The 24,564-nt window shown below is 39.8% G+C and overlaps 1 protein-coding gene across 7 annotated transcripts in view; it reads left to right on the forward strand.

The window, feature by feature from the left end:
* Positions 1-24,564, forward strand: part of FGD4 (FYVE, RhoGEF and PH domain containing 4) — a 257,216-nt gene that overhangs the window by 151,005 nt on the left and 81,647 nt on the right. For all 7 annotated transcript variants that reach the window (XM_037990137.2, XM_037990138.2, XM_037990140.2 and 4 more), the window contains exon 2: positions 23,404-23,559. Coding sequence is in view for 5 of the 7 variants with exons in the window: in XM_037990138.2 (XP_037846066.1) it covers positions 23,404-23,559 (156 nt within the window). In the remaining 2 variants the exon portion in view is untranslated. The remainder of the gene's footprint in view (positions 1-23,403; positions 23,560-24,564) is intronic.

Genomic DNA, 24,564 nt, shown 5'->3' on the forward strand with positions numbered 1-24,564 from the left:
TCACTGCAAGCTCCATCTTCCGGGTTCACGCCATTCTCCTGCCTCAGCCTCCCGAGTAGCTGGGACTACAGGCGCCCGCCACCACGCCTGGCTAATTTTTTGTATTTTTAGTAGAGACAGAGTTTCACTGTGTTAACCAGGATGGTCTGGATCTCCTCACCTCATGATCCACCTGCCTCAGCCTCCCAAAGTGCTGGGATTACAGGCGTGAGCCACCGCACCCAGCCGGAAATTTTGATTTAAGTACTGCCCTTTGTCAGAAACCAGAGACAAAGATCAAGTATATATATTTTTATTATGTCACAAATGGATTCTAAAATCAGATAATCTTACTGTTACTTACCTGTGAAGAGGACTTCATACTTTGTACATAAGTACTGGCCATGACTTAAACAAGAGTCACATGGTGCTATGAACTTAAATAATTACTAGTAAAATTTAGCCAGGGCCAGGCGCCATGGCTTATGCTTGTAATCTCAGCACTTTGGGAGTCCGAGATGGGCAGATCCCCTGAGGTCAGGAGTTCGAGACCAGCCTGGCCAACATGGTGAAACCCTGTCTCTACAAAACATGCAAAAATGAGCTAGGCATGGTGGTGAGTAACTATAATCCCAGCTACTTGGGAGGCTGAGGCAGGAGAGTCACTTGAACTTGGGAGGCAGAGGTTGCAGTGAGCCGAGATGGTGCCATTGCACTCCAGCCTGGGTAACAAAGCAAGATGCTGTCTCAAAACAAAAAAAAAATTTTTTTGGCTAGGCACAGTGGCTCATGCCTGGAATCCCAGCACTTTGGGAGGCTAAGGCAGGTGGATCACTTTGAACTCAGGAGTTTGAGACCAGCCTGGTCAGTATGGTGAAATCCCGTCTCTACAAAAAAATACAAAAATGAGCCAGGCATGTTGGCTCACACCTGTGGTTCCAGCTACTCGGGAGGCTGAGGCTGGAGGACTGCTTGAGCCGGGAAGTGGAGGTTGCAGTGAGTTGAGATCGTGCCATTGCACTCCAGCCTGGTGACAGAGGGATACTCTGTCTCCAAAAAGAAAAAAAAAATTACTATTAAAATTAATTTTCATGGTGTTTTGGTGAACTTTAGCTTACCAGCTTAAAATTATGGAATTCATTTCATATAGCTTCCACTGTAAATACTAACTTGATCCAATCCTGTTAATAACACTAAGCACTGTGATTCTCAACCATGACTGCACAGTGGGATTGCCTGGGAAACTTTAACATACACTGATACGTGGGTCTCACACCCCAGAGATTGACTTAAGTAGTTTGGGGTGCAACCCAGGTACTGCAGTTTTCTTTCTTAAAGTTCCACAGATGATTCTAATGTAGTCATGGTTGAGAACTACTGACCAAGAAGCATGATTTTTTAAGGTGGCTAACCCCTTCTGGTCTACTGGTTTACATGCAGTAGAGATAGTTGGGGAGATAATTTTTGCTTAAAATAGGAAAGCAACTGACACAATCACGTGGTAGGCATGCAGGGTTTAGAACAGTAAGAAACTAAAGATTATACCATACAACACTGTGAATTTATTAAATACATTCCAGAGTGGGTTATAAGCGAAGATGTGCTAGATCAACTATGTATGGTGCGCTAATGAGTTCACAGAAACCTAGAGGTTTTTACTTGCCCAAGGTCACACCACTAGCTGGGGACACAACCAAAACTGGAAAATTACAGCAGTAATTCATAGTTTGTTGCCTTGATTATTTAGGTCAAGTTCTGTAAACTTTTTCTGTAAAGGGCCAGATTGTAAAGATTTTAGGCTTTGCAGGCCATATGGTCTTTGTTGCAACTACTCAACTCTGCTAACATAGTAAAAAGCATCACACACATTATGTAAATGAATGAATGTGTATTTTAGTAAAACTTTATTGACAGAATCTGGATTTGGCCTGTGACCTGTAGGCTGCAGATCCCTGATTGAGGATTGTTTGAATCTTCCTGCTGGAAAGTTGGCTCCTTGAGAGTAGGTTGAAGACATTACTGGTCCCCCGTGGTGCCTTACTTCCTGGTACTGTTACAGTGCCCTGTGTTGCAAGGTGTTAGATGAGTGCTTGTTGAATTCATATCTAGTCAGCTCTTAACTTTTTTTGTTGCTTCTAACCCTTCCAGTAGGGGAAACAGTTGGCACATATTCCAGCTTTGGAGAGGAAATGCTTGAAGTCTGTAGCAGGGTATAATTGCTGAATTCTTCAAGTGAATTAAAGATCTGAATTTGCCCTAGGGCATTTATAGTTATCTTAATTTCCTGGAACAGATTCTAAGAATTCATTTTAAATCTGAAAGTTTTTCTTAAAATCTGTTTTATGATACACTGTCTTTAATTATTTTTGTGAATGTTGTTAGTTTCTCACAACAATATTTATTTCAATTCATTTGGACCTAAGATCTTTGTTGTACTTATGTGTGGCCAGTAGACTCTTTAGCAAAATTAAACAAATGCTAATGGGTTCCCACAGCCACCCAAATATTAGAAGTACGGCCCCAGATTACGAGCCCGTTTCTTTTTTTCTTTTCTTCTTCTTCTTATTTTAAAGAGATAGAGTCTCAGTATGTTGCTCAGGCTGGTCTCAAACTCCTGGGCTGAAGCCATTCTCCCGCCTCAGCCTTCCAAGTAGCTGGGATTACAGGCATGAGCCACCACCCCAGACATGAACCCATTTCTAATTTCTGATGCAAAACAGATATTGACCTGACAACAGGGCCCTTGGTTGTGGTGGAAAGAGCAGTGACCTTGGAATTAAAAGACCTGTTGTGACTCATGGCTTTGCCACTTTTAACCAACCCTACTTTTATTTACCTATAATGTGCAGGTATCTGTCCCACTCTTTAGGGATGCCAAAGGTGAAATGAGGTGTGCTGTCTATGTGACAGTGCCTTGTGAGCACTTTTCTGACGTCTCCCTGAGGAGGTTTGGGTCAGGCCTAGCAGAAACTACAGCCATAGAGCATAGAGGGAAGTAGGACTAGACTAGCATAGTGAGTCTATGGGAGTGTGCCCACTGGTTTCCAGAGAGAATGTCAAAGAGTCTACAATGGGGAGGCCTCATCAGCCTCGATTTGAGAAGCAAGTGTAGGTCAGAAATGGGGAGCAGAACAAGAGGAAAAGAGGAAGGTCAGGAGCCTGCAGAGCTGAAGAGGTGGTAAGTGATTCAAAGCTGGAAACAGGCAAGGTAATCTGGAACTCTGTCTTGATGTCCGTTGAGTTATGCTAAATCAGGACTCATGTTCTTCTTACCTTATATTTCTTAAATTGATTTGTTTGATGCCCTGGGTATTTTGAAGCTCCTAGTTGCATAATCTTGGCTGAAATAAAGGCACAGAATTAGGGCAAATAGCTGCAGTCACTTGTGTACCTGCTGAGTGAAAGCCAAAGAATCAAAAGCTAGAATCTGTGTCCACAAATTGCTTACAAACCACATGTAGATACGACATTTAATATCAGGCAAGGCTAGGCACGGTGACTCACACCTGTAATTCCAGCACTTTGGGAGGATCACTGGAGCCCAGAAGTTTGAGACCAGCCTGTGCAAGATGATGAGACTCAGTCTCTATAAAAATGAAAAAGAAAAAAAAAATAGCTGAGTGTGGTGGCATGCATCTGTAGTCCCACCTACTTGGGAGGCTGAGGTGAGAGGATCACTTGAGCCCACGAGTTTCAGGTTGCAGTGAGATACGGTCATGCCACTATATTCCAGCCTGTCTGCATGTGAAAACAAAAAATGAAGACACACACACACACACACACACACCAGCCTAACCACTTACCACCTCTTAATCATCTTTATAATGGACATAAAAATGCCTGCTATACTTTACATCATAGTATTCTTGAGTGGAGTAAACAAAATAATGCATATAAGGTGCTGTGCACAATGTGCTTGGCTCACAATAAACACTTAGTATTATTAGATATGATTTCTACCAGTATTACTAACAGTAGTAAGAATAGTAGTAGTACTTAAAAAGCAAGTTTGCATTAGTTTTAAAGCAGTATGAAATCCCAAGTTTTTTAAGACGGAGTCTCACTTTGTTGCCCAGGCTGGAGTGTAGTGGTGCAGTCTTGACTCACTACAGTCTCTGCCTCCTGGGTTCAAGCGATTCTGCTGCTTCAGCCTCCTGAGTAGCTCTGATTACAGGTGCGTGCCACCACATCCAGCTAATTTTTATTTGTATTTTTTTAGTAGAGACAGGGTTTTACCATGTTGGCCAGGCTGTTCTCAAACTACTGACCTCAAGTGATCTTCCCGCCTCGGCCTCCCAAAGTGCTAGGATTACAGGGATGAGCCACCGCACTCGGCCTCAAGTTATAATTGTTAATATTTTTGTGACATTCAGGATAAATACTTTTTAGTATTATGCTACTGAAGGGAATGTCTCAGGATCTGTGTATCCTTTCCTGAAGCTATATGTTACATTGCATTTACACAGAGTTGTCTTGGTGTCCAGAGAACAAATCAGTTAAGACAAGGCCATTTTGAAAACTATTTTTTTCCAGGGAGCATACCTTAGTACCCTGTTGGGGCATCCGTGTGTGAGGGGTATTTGGATTATAGGTCTTCAGTGTGAAGGCAAGCTTCTTATCAAATGAAGTGTTTTGTCTGATCTTAGAGTTTAAACCCACAAGGAGGTAACAAAGCAAAGGGCTAAAACATCTTTTCGCTACTTAGAATTACAGGCCAGAAATTTGCTTTTGTATTCTGAGATCTTATGATATTTGTCTCAATGAAGTAAAACTGTGCATGCATTATTCTGCATTTCCATATTACTGTTCTCTGTATTGGTAATTATTATGATACTTGCTTCGTGTACTTAAAGCAGCATGCAGATTTATTTTATAACCACTTCAAGGAAAGAACCAATTCCTTTGGAGATTTCCTGTGGTTCCTAAGTTGCATGCCTCCAAGTCTGTTAGGTTGTGGGATTTTGCATTTGAGAGAAATGAGGGAGGTGGAGAGAATGAAGAGAAAGTGGACTGGCAGAATTACAGAATGTGGTTTCATCTGATTTTTTAGGCTGAGGACTACTCCATTTTTAGATTCCATGCATAGAACTCAGGCATCCTAGGTCCTGCCCCACTGCTGCTTTGTGGTCAGAACATCGTGAGATCGTGCAGCCTCAAGGCTGGGAACATATGGGATCAGGTCCAAGAGCAGGTTGGAGTTTGAGTTCATGATTTCAAGGTCAGGGTCATGAGGGCACCTCAAGATGATTACCGAGAAGTCAAAAGCACGTGCCAGTAATTTCAATGGGAAAGTCTGGGAAACAGCCAAAACGTAACTGTCAGGAACGTGGGACGGAGTCCCTAGGGCAGCTTTTCCCAAAACATGTTCCAAGATATACTAGCTGTATGGGATGTTGACTTACAATAATATGTGGTGGAAAGGTTTTCTAGACAAACACTGAGTTCAGAGTTAAGCAGGTTTTTTCTATTGCAGAGCTTGTCAGAGCCTCTGATATGCCCATTAATATTGTAAGTATACAAGATGTAGCTTTAAAATTGGGCAAATAACAGATATTTCATACAGAATCCTGGATGTGGTCAAGAGTGATGAGAGAGGAGGGATCCTCTTGTCAGAGTAGCACTCCACAGAACACACTTAGGGAAAAGTTGTCCCAGGGCCTGTGGCGTGTGCTCTGAATTGATTGCTGTGACCTTTTTGCCTGGCTCTTAACTCTGGGGTTCGGAAGGAACCAGCAAACACCCAAAAAAGTTATCTAGGCTCTTATTGAGTGCTTCCCCCTCGTCCTCCATCTGAGTCACTTGGCTGATATTTGTTACTGCTATTAACAGAATTCAGGAAATCAGCCCTTCTTAGAGGAAGAAGGACAAGTGAGACCACAAACAACAAAACATAATGAATGGATCAGAGCCTGTGTATAATTGGCCCTGAATTAGGCAAACAGGCTTTCCCCACTCCCTTAAAATGAAAATAAAATGAAAATTTTAAAGAAAGTACCAAAGTGACTATATCTAATAATGTAGCAATGAGATTGAAAAATGAGGGCACACTGTGTGTTTAGGGATGGCTGAGGCTAATGAATGTCAAAACAGACTACATCTTTGACAGCCTCGCCTCACTGGCTCCTGAAATCATCACACACAAAACAGTATTCTTCTTGCATTCTTAAAGTGAAAGGCACTGTTTCCCTGTCACACTAGCAATGTTGCGAAGTAAGTGTCATCCTTGCCTCCTCCTTGGCCCTGCCTTCTACAGCTAGTGCCCCTGCCAGTTGTCTCCTCAGCACGTCTCCCGTGTTCCTCTTCTCTTCCCCCTTGGCACAGGCTTGCTTCTGGTCTCATCATCCTGTGCCTGGGCTGATGCTTTTGCTTCCCAGCTGTAGTCGGCTGCGGATGGATGTGGGGGTAAGGCAGGCATTCCAGATATTTATAGAATTGTTCATGTCTCTTTTCCCATTAACCATGAGTTACTTGAGGGTGAAGATAGTGTCTTATTTACCTTTCTGTCTCTAGTAATTAGCCCAGTACCTGGCACTTTTAATTAAGGAGTTATCACTCAGTACTTTTAAATAGGGAGAAAAAGAAAAAAACAAAGAATGGAATAAAGTAAAAGCTGATAGGTTTTGTTACTCTTTTTGCAGTTGATCATTGGCTATTCTTAATGTTTGTAGAACAGTTAGCACTTTAGCAGCATACAGGTAAGATATATTAAAATCATACATTGAGTTTTTTAAAAGTAGGTGGGTGTGGTGGCTCATGCCTGTAATACCATCACTTGGGGAGGGCGAGGAAGAAGGATCACTTGAGCCCAAGAGTTTGAGACCAGCCTGGGCAACATAGTGGGACCCCGTCTCTACAAATTTTTTTTTTTTTTTGAGATGGAATCTCGCTCTGTCGCCCAGGCTGTAGTGCAGTGGTGCGATGTAGGCTCACTGCAAGCTCCGCCTCCCGGCTTCACGCCATTCTTCTGCCTCGGCCTCCTGAGTAGCTGGGACTACAGGCGCCTGCCACCACTCCCGGCTAATTTTTTGTATTTTTAGTAGATACAGGGTTTCACTGTGGTCTCGATCTCCTGACCTCGTGATCCGCCCGCCTTGGCCTCCCAAAATGCTGGGATTACAAGCGTGAGCCACCACACCCGGCCTACAAAAATTTTTCAAAAAATTAGCTGGGTGTGATGGTGCACCTGCCATCCTAGCTACTTGTGAGGCTGAAGTGAGAGGATCACTTGAACCTGTAAGGTGAGAGCTGCAGTGAGCTGTGACAGTGCCACTGCACTCCAGCCTGGGTGACAGAGCAAGACCCTATCTCAAAAAAAAAGCCAAAAAGTTCATAAATACTTAAACATGCTTTTCAGAAAACAACTAATTATCAAAAACTAGCAATTGCGATAATAGCAAATGAAGAAATGTCAAATGGAGGAGAAATGAAAAATGTTTATAGAATCCAGGACACACATTTACAAGAATGTGAAATACTTTGAAAATAATTTGGAGGAGAATTATGATTAAATTATTTGAGACTTGAATTACCTGCAGTAAATTCAGCTGCATATCGGTTGCTAGGCATTTTATCATTACTAATCCTGTTACCATCATTGTTGAATAAGAGAGTCATACTTAATATACAAGGTCCATACATTTGTAAATAATTCATTATTATGTTAGTTTGCAAGAGTCATGATTTTGTGAGAATTTATCCAGAATGGTCGATTGGTAATCCCAGAGAGTAGCAGAGGCACTGGGCAGTGAAGCTAACAGCAGGTCCTAAAGCCAGCATGAGCAAGTGCTGGGTGGTAAGAAAATAGAACTCAGGTAGTTGTGAGGTAAATACAAGCAGACAGGGCAGACCTAGAAGGAGACAGGAAGTAAGAGGCTTTAGGAGGCTGAAGGAGCAGAGACTCAGGAACACTCCCCCGGCATCATGCAGCATTATTACATAAGTGTTAGTAATTTCAAATAATTATAACTATTTTAGATATACCATGTGCTAGCTACTGTTGTAGTATGCTCACTAGAATTTACTGCTTTAATCCTCACAGCAACCTAGGTGGATACTATTATGAATCCTATGACTTTTCATTTATAGATGACAAAATTGAAATACAGGGAAAGTAAGTCATTCACCCAGCTGATCATCAGTAAATGGAAAAGCCACGATTTGACCGCAGGAAAATGAGGGTTATTTGACAGGGCTGACTTGAAGAACGTTTAGATTGCTGTAGAACTGTATTTAGTGCTTAACGATATACAATAACTGATACAATTGGTATCCAAACAGCTGAATGTCATGCTTTTAGGGATCAAGGAAAGCTGCCTAAGTGTACATGTACCTAGCATTTGAGTTGCCTTTTGATACAGATGATCATACCAGAAAAGTATACCATCAGTTTTCAGGCCTATCTGCACAGTAATATGCTTGGAGTTCTTCATGATGTCAAAGCTCAGAACTATTTCACTGTTCACTGATATCAAAGCTCAAAACTATTATGACTCTTAGGCTCTGGCAAAAAAATGTGATTGTTTAAAAATTCGGCATTTATCTTATCCTGTGGATGGGCAGCTTCTCAGGTCCATTTCTCACCACCAGCACAGCAGTAACGCAAGGTGTTTTAATAAATCTCTTGCCCAGTCTCTTCCATGTGGCTATGCTTAGCTCTAAAAGAAGGAACCAAGAAATGGGTGTTATGCTGAATTGGAAACAATTTTCAGATAAAGCACAGCAGTCTGCAAACCTCCTCCAGCTCAAGATGGTGCCAATAGAATTGCCTTTTTAAGCAGGCAGAAAAGACACATGTACTTGATTGTGGTTTCTCTTTACTGCCACCTTCCACTCTGGTCATCACTACAGACACAGAGTAATGTGTGTACTGTAAATAGCTAGATCTTTCTGTAATCTTTATTTGTTTCTTTGTTTTATGAGATGGAGTCTCACTCTGTCGCCCAGGCTGGAGTGCAGTGGCTCGATCTCCGCTCACTGCAACCTCCGCCTCCTGGTTTCAAGCGATTCTCCTGCTTCAGCCTCCTGAGTAGCTGGGATTATAGGCGCCCGCCACCACGCCCGGCTAATTTTTGCATTTTTTTTTTTTTTTTTTTTTTAAATAGAGACAATGTTTCACCATATTGGCTAGGCTGGTCTCGAACTCCTGACCTCAGGCGATCTGCCTGCCTTGGCCTCCCAAAGTGCTGGGATTATAGGCGTGAGCCACCACTCCCGTCTTTAACCAACATTCTTTGTTGAACACAGCAGAAAGGGGAACCTCCATTATCACATGGAACTCAGGCAGTAGTGAGGGCAAATATGAGTGGGAGAGCTGCCTTCCTGCTGCAAGTTCAGTCTCCACCTAAGAAAACAGCATGTCACGGTACAACAGAGCACACTGGCCAGCCCCAGTGCAGGAGTCATCATGGAGTGTGCCTTTTTTTTTTTTTTTTTTTTTTTTTTGAGACAGAGTTTCACTCTTGTTGCCCAGGCTGGTGTGCAATGGCGCGATCTTGGCTCACCACAACCTCCACCTCCTGGGTTCAAGCTATTCTCCTACCTCAGCCTCCTGAGTAGCTGGGATTACAGGCATGCGCCACCACACCTGGCTAATTTTTTTTTGTATTTTTAGAAGAGACGGGGTTTCTCCATGTTGGTCAGGCTGTTCTGGAACTCCCTACCTCAGGTGTTCCGTCTGCCTCAGCCTCCCAAAGTGTTGGGATTACAGGCGTGAGCCACTGTGCCTGGCTGGAGTGTGCACTTTCAACATGTCTGTGCAGGGACACATGGTCTCTAACAACAAATGACCATCCCGAGAGTGGTGGAGCAGAGTATTGGACCTCTAGAGCCCACATTTTTATTGTAGCAGTATGCAGTCTTCTTATAACAGGTACTATGGCCATGGGTCTTATCAGCTCCTATTGAAAATTGGAATTAGGACGAGCATAGCAGGTTGCATTCTAACAGAATTCTAACTTTTAAGGTGCCACAGACGATAGTATTCTTTAGAAATCTTAGTGTTATCCTTTTCATCCTTTTGGGGTAGCAAACAAAAGGCACTCAGTAAATAATATGGAGTCTAATTTGGGGAAAACAAAATATTTCTAGTCTGAAAATTGTTGTTTTAAAAATTATTTTTGTCTTTAGAGGCTGTACATTTATGTCAACTGCATGACCACATTGTTGATACACTTAAGAAAGATAACAGTCCAGATTGCCTTTTTACACTTTGTATTTGTGCTCATCCAACCATGAGACCTTTAGAAATATTGAATATCTGCAGTTATCTCCCTTCAAGTCTTATTTTGAGTTTATATTACTTTTGAACTCAAAAGACCTCAAGCCATTTGATTTACCTGACAGTATAACATTCTTTAATTTTAAGTAGCATTGTATGATGAGTCTAAAATATTGGCAGCTTATAATGCATATAAGTTAGTGATCCTAGTAAATGTAAATTAAAATAATAAACAGAAACATGCTGGGCATGGTGGCTTACACCTGTAATTCCGTAACTTTGGGAGGCTGAGGGAGGAGGACTGCTTCACACCAGGAGTTAGAGACCAGCTTGGGCAACAGAAACCCCATCTCTATAAAAATCTTTTAAAAATCAGCTGGATGTGGTGGTGCATACCTGTAGTTACAGCTACTCAGGAGGCTGAGGAGGGAGATCACTTGAGCTCAGATTGAGGCTGCAGTGAGTTGTGATTGCATCTCAGTCTAGGTGGCAGAGTGAGGTCCTGTCTCAAAAACATAATGATAAATGAAAATAATTATAATAACAAACATTCAGGCAATAACTGGGTTTTTGTTTTTTTTTTTTTTACCATTGCTATTTTTTTTATCAAGACAAACATCTGGAGAGTTCCACAATTCCAGATGCTTACAAATCTGCTTCTGGGTTGTGAAGAAAATCATTTGGGTATGTGTAGCTTTTAACTTTTTTTAAAAAAAAAAACTGAATATTGAGGATTTGTGTAGAATAACTTTGAATGTTTTGGATCTTAGATTTAAATGGAAATATCAAAAATTTTATATAGGTTGGGCTCTAAACTACATATTTCCGTATTGCCAGAATTTAGAAAACATCTTTTATGAAATAGAAACTAAGAATTTTGGCAAACAGAGAAACTTGCCCAAGGTCTCCAGAATTCATTTGTTTGACAAATACGTATTGAGCATCTACCCTGTGACAGGTGGTATTCCTGGGATTTGGCAGGAGCACGATTGCTGTCTTCCTGGAGCTTACATTCTCACCAGGGAAAACTGACAATAAGCAATAAAAAATATAAATAATGTAGTTTGTTAGAAAGCCATAAGTGCTGCAGGAAAAAATAAACTATAATGTAGGGTTGGAGGAGCAATAAAACTACATAGTGTGGTCAGGGTAGTTCATGTGGACAAGATACAATTTGAGCCAAGATTTTAAAAAGATAAAGCAATTAACCTCAAAATAAAATCGGGGGAAGAACATTCCAGCACCAACTAGTTTGCTCAGCCTGTTGGAGGAATAGCAGGGAGCCAGCATGCCTGGAATGGAATGCCCAAGGGGCAATAGTGGCCAATCAGGTGAAAGTAGTAATGGGGCTAAGGCCAGATCCTATAGAGCTTACAAAGCATTGCAAATAACTTGAGATTTTACTCTCAGTAGAATGTGGATCCACTGCAGAATTTTAAGCACAGTATCTGACTTGAGTTTTAAAAGGGTCTCTCTGGTCCTGGTTTGAAAATATGGACGGCACTGGGAACAAGGGAAGGAGCAGAGATCTTATTGCTATAATTCAGCTAAAAATTATGGTAGTTTAGGCCGGAATAGTAGCACCAGAGATAATGCTAGATGGTAAAATCTGGAAATATTTTGGATATAGAGCCACCAGAATTTCCTGGTGGACAGGATGTAGAGTATGAGAGAAAAAGAGGATTTGGGATGTTTCCAAGGTTTTAGCCTATGCATAAATGGAGTTGTTGCTCTTGAATCAGAGAAGACCTTAAGGAAGTTAGTTTTAGATAAGAGTTTGGTGATGAGGGGTTCGGATATGAATCTGTTGATAGTGAGATGGCTCTCAGACATACTGGGGAAGATTCTAGTAGGCAACTGTATGTGTAAATCTGGAGGCGGGCAAGGTCTGCAGTGGAGATTTAAGTGTAGGATAATCTCAGCATGTGGAAGGCATGGAATTGTGGGTGCAAGTGGGAGATGAGAACCAAGCACTAATGCAAGTGCACTTCAATATTTAATTTTTATTTTAAGAGACAAGGTCTTTCACTCTGTTACAGCTGGAATACAGTGGTGCCATCACAGGTCACTGCAATCTCAAACTCCTGGGCTCAAGTAATCTTCCCAAGTAACTAGGACTATAGGTGTGCACCACCATGCCCAATTAATTTTTATTATTTTTTTTACTTTTTGTAGAGATAGTGTCTTGCTGTGTTGCCCAAGCTAGTCTCAAACTCTGATCTTAAGCAGTCCTCTCTCCACAGCATCCCAAAGTGCTGGGATTACGTGCATGAGCCATCACGCCTGGCCAGGCGCTTTAATTTTAAAGAGTCTTTAATATGGTTTCTTGCCCTATCAGAGATAGGAACAGCTTAATATTTCTTGACTTTTCCTTGGTTAAACAAAGGGTATGCTTTAAAATTTTTTAAATTTTAATTGTAGTAGAAAGTACTTAATATTTGCCATCATAACCATTTTTAAATGTACATTTCACTGTCATTAAATACATTCACCACTGTCATCCACAGAACTCTTCATCTTGCAAAACTGAATTCTGCACCCACTAAACAATAACCCCCTTTTCCCCCTCCTCCCAGCTCCTCAAAATCATCATTCCATTTTCTGTTTCTATGATTTTGACTATTCTAAGTACCTTTTAAAGTAGAATTATACAGTATTTCTCTTTTTGTAACTGGCTTATTTCACTTAGCATTATGTATGTCCTCAAGATTCATCCATGTTGTTGATAGAATTTCCTGCTGGGTGCAGTGGCTCACACCTGTAATCCCAGCACTTTGAGAGGCCAAGGTGGGTGGATCACCTGAAGTCAGGAGTTCGAGACCAGCCTGGTCAGCATGGTGAAATCTGGTCTCTACTAAAAATAAAAAAATCAGCTGCACATGGTGGTGGACGACACAGCCTCCCAAAGTGTTGGGATTACAGGCGTGAGCCACTGCTCCGGGCCTGCTTCTACTTTTTGACTATTGTGAATTAATGCTACTGTGAACGTAGATGTACAAATGCAAGGGATATGCTTTCCCCCCCCCACCCCAAGATGGAGTCTCACTCTGTCACCCAGACTGGAGTGCAGTGGCACAATCTCGGCGCACTGCAACCTCTGCCTCCCAGGTTCAAGCAATTCTCCCACCTCAGTCTCCTGAGTAGCTGAGATTACAGGTACCCACTATCATGCCCAGCTACTTTTTGTATTTTTAGCAGAAACGAGATTTCACCATATTTCCCAGGCTGGTCTTGAACTGCTGACCTCAGGTGATTTGCCTGCCTCGCCCTCCCAAAGTGTTGGGATTACAGGCATGCACCACCGTGCCCAGCAGGGATATGCTTTTTTAAAAGTCTCTGTGGTATGTATACTTTGTGACTTTCATAGATTTTTAAAAATATGAGTAATATATACATACATTTTTATCATAAAAGATTTAAATGATATAGCTATTTAGAGACCAAAATATGAAAATTCTCATTCATTCTCTCACCTTACCTCCATCTGCAATTCCCAAAGTTACATTTGGTGTGTTATCTTCCCTCTCTTTCAGTACATTTCTGTACATTTGTCTATATCTTATTCTTTTTAAAAACTGAGATATTATACATATTCTGTAGTTTAATAATGTCTTGGAGACCTCTCAATTATTAATATTTCGGATATCTTCCCAATCTGCTGCATATGTTCTATAGTGTTATATTTACCTTTACGTGTTCAGGGCTGTTACCGTAGATGAGAGTCCTAGAAGTGCAGTTCCTGGGTTCAAGGAACTTTCTTTAACTCTTCATCAGATTTTCTTTTTGAAGAACCTTTGTGGCTTGATAATTATGTTTCTAGAAAATTTATTATTCAGGTTTAGAAGTTTGGGGAGCTGTTTGAAATAACACTCAAATAAATTTCCTGGCTTTGGATTCGTTCCCCTTAGCAAGAGAGTTGTAAACTGTGAGTTTTATAACCTTAATGACTTTTTTTTTAAAAAAAAAGGCAATTGATCTCTTAATCTAGGTGTTTTAGCTATCATATGGGAGATGTAATCTGCAATCTATGGGACAAATGGGGGAGTTTTGGGAGTTATGATAGAAGACTGCTGAGTAACGTTTTATAATGTTTTACAGTGGAGAAACCTGGTAGATGCCACCTCATCAGCCGACCAGGGTTAACATCACATGATAATCATATTGCTATCATGCAGTGATATTAATATAATAAAGTGAGATGGGTGCATTGCCTCTGTGATATTCTTCCCCCAAACCCATAACCACAGTCTCATAATGAGAAAATAACAGAGAAACCCAATTTGAGGGACATTTTACAAAATACCTGACCGTGTTCTTCAAAAGTACCATCCATGGTGCCAAAAGTCATGCAAGACAAATCTAAGTAATTCTCACAGGTTGTATTACACTAAGGAGACAGTGAAAACTAATTGCAAATAAAGTGGATTTTGGTTTTTTAAAGTATGTTTATCCTAATGGACAATATGCTCCCATAAATATCGTCTACCCTAGAAAACTGTGTCTTCCCTCTTAAATCCAAGAGATCCTTATCCCAAAGGGTGGACTCCATTGAGATCTCCTGGGCTAGAGACCCAGTGCATGGATGGATGAGACAGTATAACCAGACTGTAAGCAAGACCGTATAAAGATGTGATCTGAGCTCATGGACAATGTGGCAAGAGGTCAGGCCCGAAGAATCAGAGAACTGAGTGGACTTTGCAATGGATAGCCAAAGAGAGGGTCCAAACTTAAAATGCAAAAGAATAATTCAAGAATGATTTGGTAAAATATAATATAACAGCCTATAACAAAGTCTTGCAAATAGTAGCCAAAAGTCACCTTAACCTAATCATAGGGCATATCTACCACACAAAAGCATGACTTAGTGCATGACTATTGAAATGCCAAAAAAGACAGATAAAGGAAAGTTAAGCTATAGTGGCAACCTCTGCAGATGGAACAAGGGAGCTACATGCAGTCAACATTGAGGCCAATTGAGAATATTTGCAGTTAGCATATGTCTAGGAATTCCTGTAGGTATTACAACCCAGCAAGCATAGGTCAGCAACCCAAGGTCAGAGTACAAAATGGGTTAGTACTAAAAAGTGGCTAAAAAGATGACCAGCCCTCAAGAGGAGACAGTATTTAAATCATATACCTCTCCTTCCCCATGCTAACTAACATACTGTAATTTGTTATAGCTGTGTCTAAGATAACTATTTATAATTATAAATCAGCCCTACTGGTTCTTACTGTAATTTCTAGTCAAAGAACCTCTAGAGTTAATGTAAAACTTCTTAAATGAGAGGACCATCTGGTTACAATTTTGGTTTCAATTCCCTGTTATGCAACTGGCACCCAAATAAGGACTGTTTCCAAATATGAGTAGGCTAAGTCAGTCATAAACAAGCAAAAAGTTTCAGTTTTTGTTGCTGTTATCCAAGATGTTAACAGATGAAGTGTTTAATGAAAGGGTGCTTCTTTTAGGCAAACTTCTTTTACCATGATTTGTTTAACCTATACCAGTGGTCCGTACATTTTTTCCTGTAAAAGGTCAAATAATAATAATAATTATTATTATTTATCTGTGACTTTATAGTTTAATTAAAATATTCCCAAAGCCCCACACGTCTTGTCTTAGGAAACCAACGATTCCCAAAAGGCTGCTGAAAAAGGTTAACAGAACATAGCATCTATGTACTTTAAACCTTGGCTGAAAAGAGACTGAATGTGGTGGCATACTTTAGAGTGTTGAGGATGAGAATAATGTTGTAGTTACTTTAGTTTGATTTTCATGTAGAGTACCAGATACTGAACAAATCTGCTTTAGCAGAAAAATATTAAAATACATAATAATATGTATGACATAGTCTAAATAATGCATTTCCTGTTTTATGTATTGTTGAGATTTGTATGCTAGCTATTTGGATCCTCCTGGCTTGGGTTCTTCATTCCACCATATACTTTATTTTTCTTTAGGTTTTTATGTATTTATGTATTTATTTATTTTTATTTAAAACATATGAATGTTATTTTGATTCACAAACTATAATTCTATCATTCTGGGGGCACAATGTGATGTTTTGATATATATATACAAAGTGGCATGATTAAATCAAGCTAATTACATATTTGTCATCTTGCTCACCATTTTTTATGGGGAGACACTTGAAATTTACTCTCTTACTTTAAAATGCATAACACATTATTATAGATTATAGTCATCCTGCTGGGCGGTAGATCTCAAAATATGTTTCTCCTTTCTACCTGAAACTTTGCACCCTTCCATCAACAACTCCTCATTCCCTCCCTCCCCACCCCCACCCCACCTCAGCCTTTAGTAGCCATGATACTCCCTACTTCTTTTTTTTTTTTTTTTTCCCTTCCTCAACATCAATTTTATTTGACTAAATATCTGTGGAATGTACTGTAATATTACAAAGTCCTATCTTTCTTTTTTTTTTTTCTTTTTTTTATTATTTAAGTTCTAGGGTACATGTGCATAACGTGCAGGTTTGTTACATATGTATACTTGTGCCATGTTGGTGTGCTGCACCCATCAACTCGTCAGCACCCATCAACCAGTAATTTACATCAGGTATAACTCCCAATGCAATCCCCCCCCCCCCCCATAATAGGCCCTGATGTGTGATGTTCCCCTTCCGGAGTCCAAGTGATCTCATTGTTCAGTTCCCACCTACGAGTGAGAACATGTGATGTTTGGTTTTCTGTTCTTGTGATAGTTTGCTGAGAATGATGGTTTCCAGCTGCATCCATGTCCCTACAAAGGACACAAACTCATCCTTTTTTTATGGCTGCATAGTATTCCATGGTGTATATGTGCCACATTTTCTTAATCCAGTCTGTCACTGGTGGACATTTGGGTTGATTCCAAGTCTTTGCTATTGTGAATAGTGCTGCAATGAACATACGTGTGCATGTGTCTTTATAGCAGCATGATTTATAATCCTTTGGGTATATACCCAGTAATGGGATGGCTGGGTCATATGGTACTTCTAGTTCTAGATCCTTGAGGAATCGCCATACTGTTTTCCATAATGGTTGAACTAGTTTACAATCCCACCAACAGTGTAAAAGTGTTCCTATTTCTCCACATCCTCTCCAGCACCTCTTGTTTCCTGACTTTTTAATAATTGCCATTCTAACTGGTATAAGATGGTATCTCATTGTGGTTTTTATTTGCATTTCTCTGATGGCCAGTGGTGACGAGCATTTTTTCATGTGTCTGTTGGCTGTATGAATGTCTTCTTTTGAGAAATGTCTGTTCATATCCTTTGCCCACTTTTTGATGGGGTTGTTTGTTTTTTTCTTGTAAATTTGTTTGAGTTCTTTGTAGGTTCTGGATATTAGCCCTTTGTCAGATGAGTAGATTGCAAAAATTTTCTCTCATTCTGTAGGTTGCCTGTTCACTCTGATGGTAGTTTCTTTTGCTGTGCAGAAGCTCTTTAGTTGAATTAGATCCCATTTATCAATTTTGGCTTTTGTTGCCGTTGCCTTTGGTGTTTTAGACATGAAGTCCTTGCCCATGCCTATGTCCTGAATGGTATTACCTAGGTTTTCTTCTAGGGTTTTTATGGTATTAAGTCTAACATTTAAGTCTCTAATCCATCTTGAATTAATTTTCATATAAGGAGTAAGGAAAGGATCCAGTTTCAGCTTTCTACTTATGGCTAGCCAATTTTCCCAGCACCATTTATTAAATAGGGAATCCTTTCCCCATTTCTTGTTTTTGTCAGGTTTGTCAAAGATCAGATGGCTGTAGATGTGTGGTATTATTTCTGAGGACTCTGTTCTGTTCCATTGGTCTATATCTCTGTTTTGGTACCAGTACCATGCTGTTTTGGTTACTATAGCCTTGTAGTATAGTTTGAAGTCAGGTAGTGTGATGCCTCCAGCTTTGTTCTTTTGACTTAGGATTGTCTTGGCAATGCGGGCTCTTTTTTGGTTCCATATGAACTTTAAAGCAATTTTTTCCAATTCTTTGAAGAAACTCATTGGTAGCTTGATGGGGATGGCATTGAATCTATAAATTACCTTGGGCAGTATGGCCATTTTCACGATATTGATTCTTCCTATCCCTGAGTGTGGTATGTTCTTCCATTTGTTTGTGTCCTCTTTTATTTCACTGAGCAGTGGTTTGTAGTTCTCCTTGAAGAGGTCCTTTACATCCCCTTGTAAGTTGTATTCCTAGGTATTTTATTCTCTTTGAAGCAATTGTGAATGGAAGTTCATTCATGATTTGGCTCTCTGTTTGTCTGTTACTAGTGTATAAGAATGCTTGTGATTTTTGCACATTAATTTTGTATCCTGAGACTTTGCTGAAGTTGCTTATCAGCTTAAGGAGATTTTGGGCTGAGATGATGGGGTTTTCTAAGTATACAATCATGTCATCTGCAAACAGGGACAATTTGACTTCTTCTTTTCCTAATTGAATACCCTTTATTTCTTTCTTTTGCCTGATTGCCCTAGCCAGAACTTCCAACACTATGTTGAATAAGAGTGGTGAGAGAGGGCATCCCTGTCTTGTGCCAGTTTTCAAAGGGAATTTTTCCAGTTTTTTGCCCATTCAGTATGATATTGGCTGTGGGTTTGTCATAAATAGCTCTTATTATTTTGAGATACATTCCATCAATACCAAATTTATTGAGAGTTTTTAGCATGAAGGACTGTTGAATTTTGTCAAAGGCCTTTTCTGCATCTATTGAGATAATCATGTGGTTTTTGTCTTTGGTTCTGTTTATATGTTGGATTATGTTTATTGATTTGCATATGTTGAACCAGCCTTGCATCCCAGGGATGAAGCCCTTGAGCATGGTGGATAAGCTTTTTGATGTGCTGCTGGATTCGGTTTGCCATTATTTTATTGAGGATTTTTGCATCAGTGTTCATCAGGGGATATTGGTCTAAAATTCTCTTTTATTGTTGTGTCTCTGCCAGGCTTTGGTATCAGGATGATGTTGGCCTCATAAAATGAGTTAGGGAGAATTCCCTCTTTTCTATTGATTGGAATAGTTTCAGAAGGAATGGTACCAGCTCCTCCTTGTACCTCTGGTAGAATTCAGCGGTGAATCCATCTGGTCCTGGACTTTTTTTGGTTGGTAGGCTATTAATTATTGCCTCAATTTCAGAGCCTGCTATTGGTCTATTCGGGGATTCAACTTCTTCCTGGTTTAGTCTTGGGAGAGTGTAAGTGTCCAGGAAATCATCCATTTCTTCTAGATTTTCTAATTTATTTGCGTAGAGGTGTTTATAGTATTCTCCGATGGTAGTTTGTATTTCTGTGGGGTCGGTGGTGATATCCCTTTTTTTATTTTTTATTGCGTCTATTTGATTCTTCTCTCTTTTCTTCTTTATTAGTCTTGCGGTCTATCAATTTTGTTGATCTTTTCAAAAAACCAACTCCTAGATTCATTGATTTTTTGGAGGGTTTTTTGTGTCTCTATCTCCTTCAGTTCTGCTCTGATCTTAGTTATTTCTTGCCTTCTGCTAGGTTTTGAATGTGTTTGCTCTTGCTTCTCTAGTTCTTTTAATTGTGATGTTAGAGTGTCAATTTTAGATTTTTCCAGCTTTCTCTTGTGGGCATTTAGTGCTATAAATTTCCCTCTACACACTGCTTTAAATGTGTCCCAGAGATTCTGGTATGTTGTATCTTTGTTCTCATTGGTTTCAAAGAACATCTTTATTTCTGCCTTCATTTTGTTATGTATCCAGTAGTCATTCAGGAGCAGGTTGTTCAGTTTCCAAGTAGTTGAGCGGTTTTGATTGAGTTTCTTAGTCCTGAGTTCTAGTTTGATTGCACTGTGGTCTGAGAGACAGTTTGTTATAATTTCTATTCTTTTACATTTGCTGAGGAGTGCTTTACTTCCAATTATGTGGCCAATTTTGGAATAAGTGCGATGTGGTGCTGAGAAGAATGTATATTCTGTTGATTTGGGGTGGAGAGTTCTGTAGATATCTGTTCGGTCTGCTTGCTGCAGAGATGAGTTCAATTCGTGGATATCCTTGTTAACTTTCTGTCCTGTTGATCTGTCTAATGTTGACAGTGGGGTGTTGAAGTCTCCCATTATTATTGTGTGGGAGTCAAATAATTATTAATAGTATTTTTAGCCTTGCAGCTACATATGATCTCTATGTATTTGTCATTGCCTTTTTGTTTTTTTAAACACATGTTTAAAAATGTAAATATTCTCTGTGTCCTTCACCATGTTTTCATGCTTTGTGATAGTGGCTGAAGTTTAGAGACTTGTTTTAATAAACAGTGTTCTGAAATGTTGATCTATTTGCCTCTGGCAAAAGATGTGTAATCATGACTTTTGATGAACTTATTTTAAAAATAGATGCACAGTTGATCTCTTATTGCACGCATTTTGGCAAAGTCATGAGAGATATTCTCTATAAACATGACACTTGCAAAACCTACCATACCCTGAAAGTTTGCTGTCTAGAAATTAAGTGCCTAGTTTTCATTCACATTAATATTTAGGTAAGACATGTTTTATTTCTAAATAGACTGTCAAACTTTTTTCATATTTTAATGTGTAATAGTGATGACCTTTTTAAAAAGACTCAGTGTAATTCGTTTTCTCATTTAAGCCATTAATTGCCCCCTTTGAATAGTATTGTTGCTGCTTTCTCTTATAAATTGATGATGTCTCAGGGTCTCAATTTACAATTACATTAGTTTCTTCCTTGAGTTTGTAGTTGAGCTGTGGCTCTGCACTGTTTGGGCCTGTACAGGCATCCTTCACAAGTCCCCGGCAGGTGGCCTTTAGCAGGCTCAAAGGTGGCCTTTAAGCCATTCTTAGTGTCACTGTGAAAACCATCCAGATTTTCCCCCAAAAAGGCCAAGTAGTTGCATGATGTGTTGTGGATTTTAGGGATATATTTTGCCTATTTCACATACTTTTTTCCAAGAAGATAGGTGAGCTTACACATTTAAAAGTTTGAACTGTTTTTCTTCTGTTTATAATTGTATTTGAGATGGTGTCTCGCTTGTCACTCAGTTTGGAGTGCAGTGCAATGGTGTGATCACAGCTCACTGTGGCCTCAAACTCCCAGGTTTAAGCCATTCTCCCACCTCAGCCTTCTAAGTAGCTGACACTACGGATGTATGCCACCACACCCAGTTAATTTTTTTTTGGATTTTTTGAAGAGAGAGGATTTCGCTGTGGCTGCCTAGCTGGTCTCAAACTCCTAGGCTTAAGTGATCTGCCTGCCTCAGCCTCACAAAGTGTTGAGATTACAGGCGTGAGCCACTGCACCTGGCCTTTTTATAATTTTAATAATAATCTGTCAAATAATCCTTCATTACTTTTGCTTTCTAAATTCTTGTTATATTTTACTAAACAATGCTTAATCTTGCTGATAAACCATTTTAGCAGAAGGGTGTCTGATGAGTACCACCCCTCCCACCCCAGCTTTTTTTTTTCTTTTCTCAAAGTTACAAGGTCTCCCTCTGTTCACCAGGCTGGAGTGTAGTGGTGTGATTATAGCTCACTGCAGCCTCAACTTCCTGGGCTCAAGAGATCCTCTCACCTCAACCTCCCCTGTAGCTGGGACCACAAAGATGCACCACCATGCCCAGCTAATTTTTTTTTTTTTTTTTTTTTAAGTAAAGAGAAGATCTCATTATATTGCCCAGGCTGGTCTCAAACTCCTAGTGTCATTTAATTTCTGTTTTGGTATCAGCTCTGAAAGACCTGTTGAGAAGGTACTTGGAACTCTTGATATTTTCCAAAATCTGTTTTACTAAGATAAATTTTAAGGAGAGCAACAGAAAATAAAGCACAAAGGTGGTTTTTTTGGTTGGTTGTTTATTTATTTATTTATTTATTTATTTATTTTTGAGACGGAGTTTCGCTCTTGTTGCCCAGGCTGGAGTGCAGTGGTGGGATCTCGGCACGCCGCAACCTCCCCCTTGTCCCGGGTTCAGGTGATTCTCCTGTCTCAGCCTCCCAAGTAGCTGGGATTACAGGCGCCCATCACCACACCCCGCTAATTTTTGTATTTTTAGTAGAGACGAAGTTTCACTATATTGGCCAGGCTGGTCTTGAACTCCTGACCTCAGGTGATCCACCTGCCTTGGCCTCCCAGTGTGCTGGGATTACAGGCATGAGCCACCGCGTGGTTTTTAATCGATATTATTTAATAATGAATTGGATTAAGAGAGGTGGGTTTTTTTACTCAAAGTTGATTGGGTTTTTTAAAAATAGCTTCTCTTCTTTTCAATAATTAAGGCTTAAAAAAATCTCTAAGAGTTCTCTTTGAGATATTTGGATTCTATAAAAATGAAACGCTTTGTTTCTTAACCAAATGATAATTCCTTAAATTGCATTATTTGGTTCAATTATAGTGAATTTCCTGGTAGAAATTTTATTTTCTCTGAAGCAGAGTCAGTCATCTTAATATCACCATGTCAACCAGAAGAGAAGGAAATCTAATATGCATAATAAAGAGAGAACACTGACACATGACTTCTTTAAAAGCCTCTGAAATTCAACATATAATTTTTTATACCAGAATGTGAACAAAAATTTAATCTTTTCCTCTTCATCTATGTCTCATGATGTATTTGTGTGATTTTAAAGAACATTTTGGGGTTTTTTGAGTTCTATGTAAATGTGACCATGTTATCTGTATAATCTTGCCACCCTTCTTTGGAAAACATGGGTCACTGTTAAAGTATGTCATGGATGCTGATGTGGAGTCTGAGTAAGCCTAGTGGGCACGAGGGTGTGTGTGGACGTGGGCGCGTGCGCGTATTTGTTCGTTTCTAATCGAGCCATTCTTCTAGAGTCTTTAGGTCAGCTGTCACGTTGGGCTTTCCTCCTTTGTTCTTTTGAGTTGCTCTATGACTAGCCACAGACCTAACACTAAAAAGGAAGGCTTTTAAGGGATTAATTCCGTCCTTTCCTTCGCCTACATTGTAGCAGCTGCGTTCTGCCCTTTCTGTGGCCCTGCAAGGAGAGGAGGCCTGTGTATAACAGTCTTCTGTCAACATCCATTATAAGATTCCTAAAGCACATGGAATGAGATAGTTCCCAGGAAAATTGTTTGTCAAGGCCAGTCCATGTGGGAAAAATATTTCTGTGCTTAGTCTTATAACGATGACTGTTTTTGTTTTATGAGTTCAGGAGAAATTTAACTTCTAAGACAGCGTTGTGCTATGCCTCCATACTTACCTGCCCTTTCTTTCTGAACTCTTGCAGGTAGCAGCAGTACCTGTCCAAAGATCGCTTTAATTCCGCCTTGCTCCATAAGCAGCACAACCACACTGGTTGGTGAGAATGTATCTGAAGAAGAGGCTCAGGGAATAAATGGGAACAGGCCAGCGAAACACTCAGCTGCAAGTCCAAAGCCACAAGGTATGCTCATTGAGGGTTTGTGATCAGGGTGGGTACTTCGTTGATCAAAGAAGGCTAACCAGAAAAATGATGGCCACAAAGAAAGTGTTTTAAGCTAGAAGGAAGGAATTGGGTACATTAATTTTTAGAGAATAGTCCATCTGTGCATCTTCTCAGGCAGAGGTTGCTATTTGCTCTGCTCCTGAAACAACATACATTTCTCTTTTATGGATCTTTTCATGTCGCTGAAATTGTTTGCATGTCATCTTAACGGAACTGTGATCTCTTTATTATGCCTGACCTAGCACAGGGACTTACTGTCTGTGTAATAAATGTGTTTGGAGCTACTGTTAGAAAGAAATGATTTGCTGGATGTCAGCATTTGTGAAACGTAATTCTAAAACAGCACTTCATGTACTTATCAAGAACATGACTTGAAAATATTAAGGAGGTGGGGCCTGAAAACACCTGATAGTATTTTTATACTTCCACTTTCTGTGGAGGTATTGTTTCTTCCACAGAAAGGAACAGTAACAGCCCTTCATTCAGGATTCTGTGGCCAGTGAGGGTAAAGAAAAAGCCATAATGGTAGGAAGCTTGAATGATTTTTTTCAGTGACCATTTCCTTTTACAAATAAATTTCCAGTGAACTTGGTGTTAACTTTGAGAAGCAAAAAATTACAATTTTGATGATAGAGAGCAAGGCCTTTTGAAATGGAACACAAAAGCTAAGCTACCCTGTGGTTTAATGTGTAGTTTCTTCCTTATAGATTTTCATTTATAATGAATGCTAAACAGATATGAGAAACAATACTGGGCATTGTCAGAGTTACTACAGTTGGGAAAAATCAACTTCTATTTTTGCGTATTTTGTGTTTACTTAGGTCTCTTTCCTGTTCTTGCAAAGAAAAATGTATTCTAGAGCATACATTATAAAATAAGTGGTGTTATTCCTTAAAGTTGTATGTTTTAAGGATTTCTGAAAAAAAATTTTAGAACAAGTTTAAAATAAATCTTCTAGATTAT

The sequence above is a fragment of the Chlorocebus sabaeus genome, chromosome 11 (assembly GCF_047675955.1).
Source record: "Chlorocebus sabaeus isolate Y175 chromosome 11, mChlSab1.0.hap1, whole genome shotgun sequence".
In the NCBI taxonomy this organism is placed as follows: domain Eukaryota; kingdom Metazoa; phylum Chordata; class Mammalia; order Primates; family Cercopithecidae; genus Chlorocebus; species Chlorocebus sabaeus.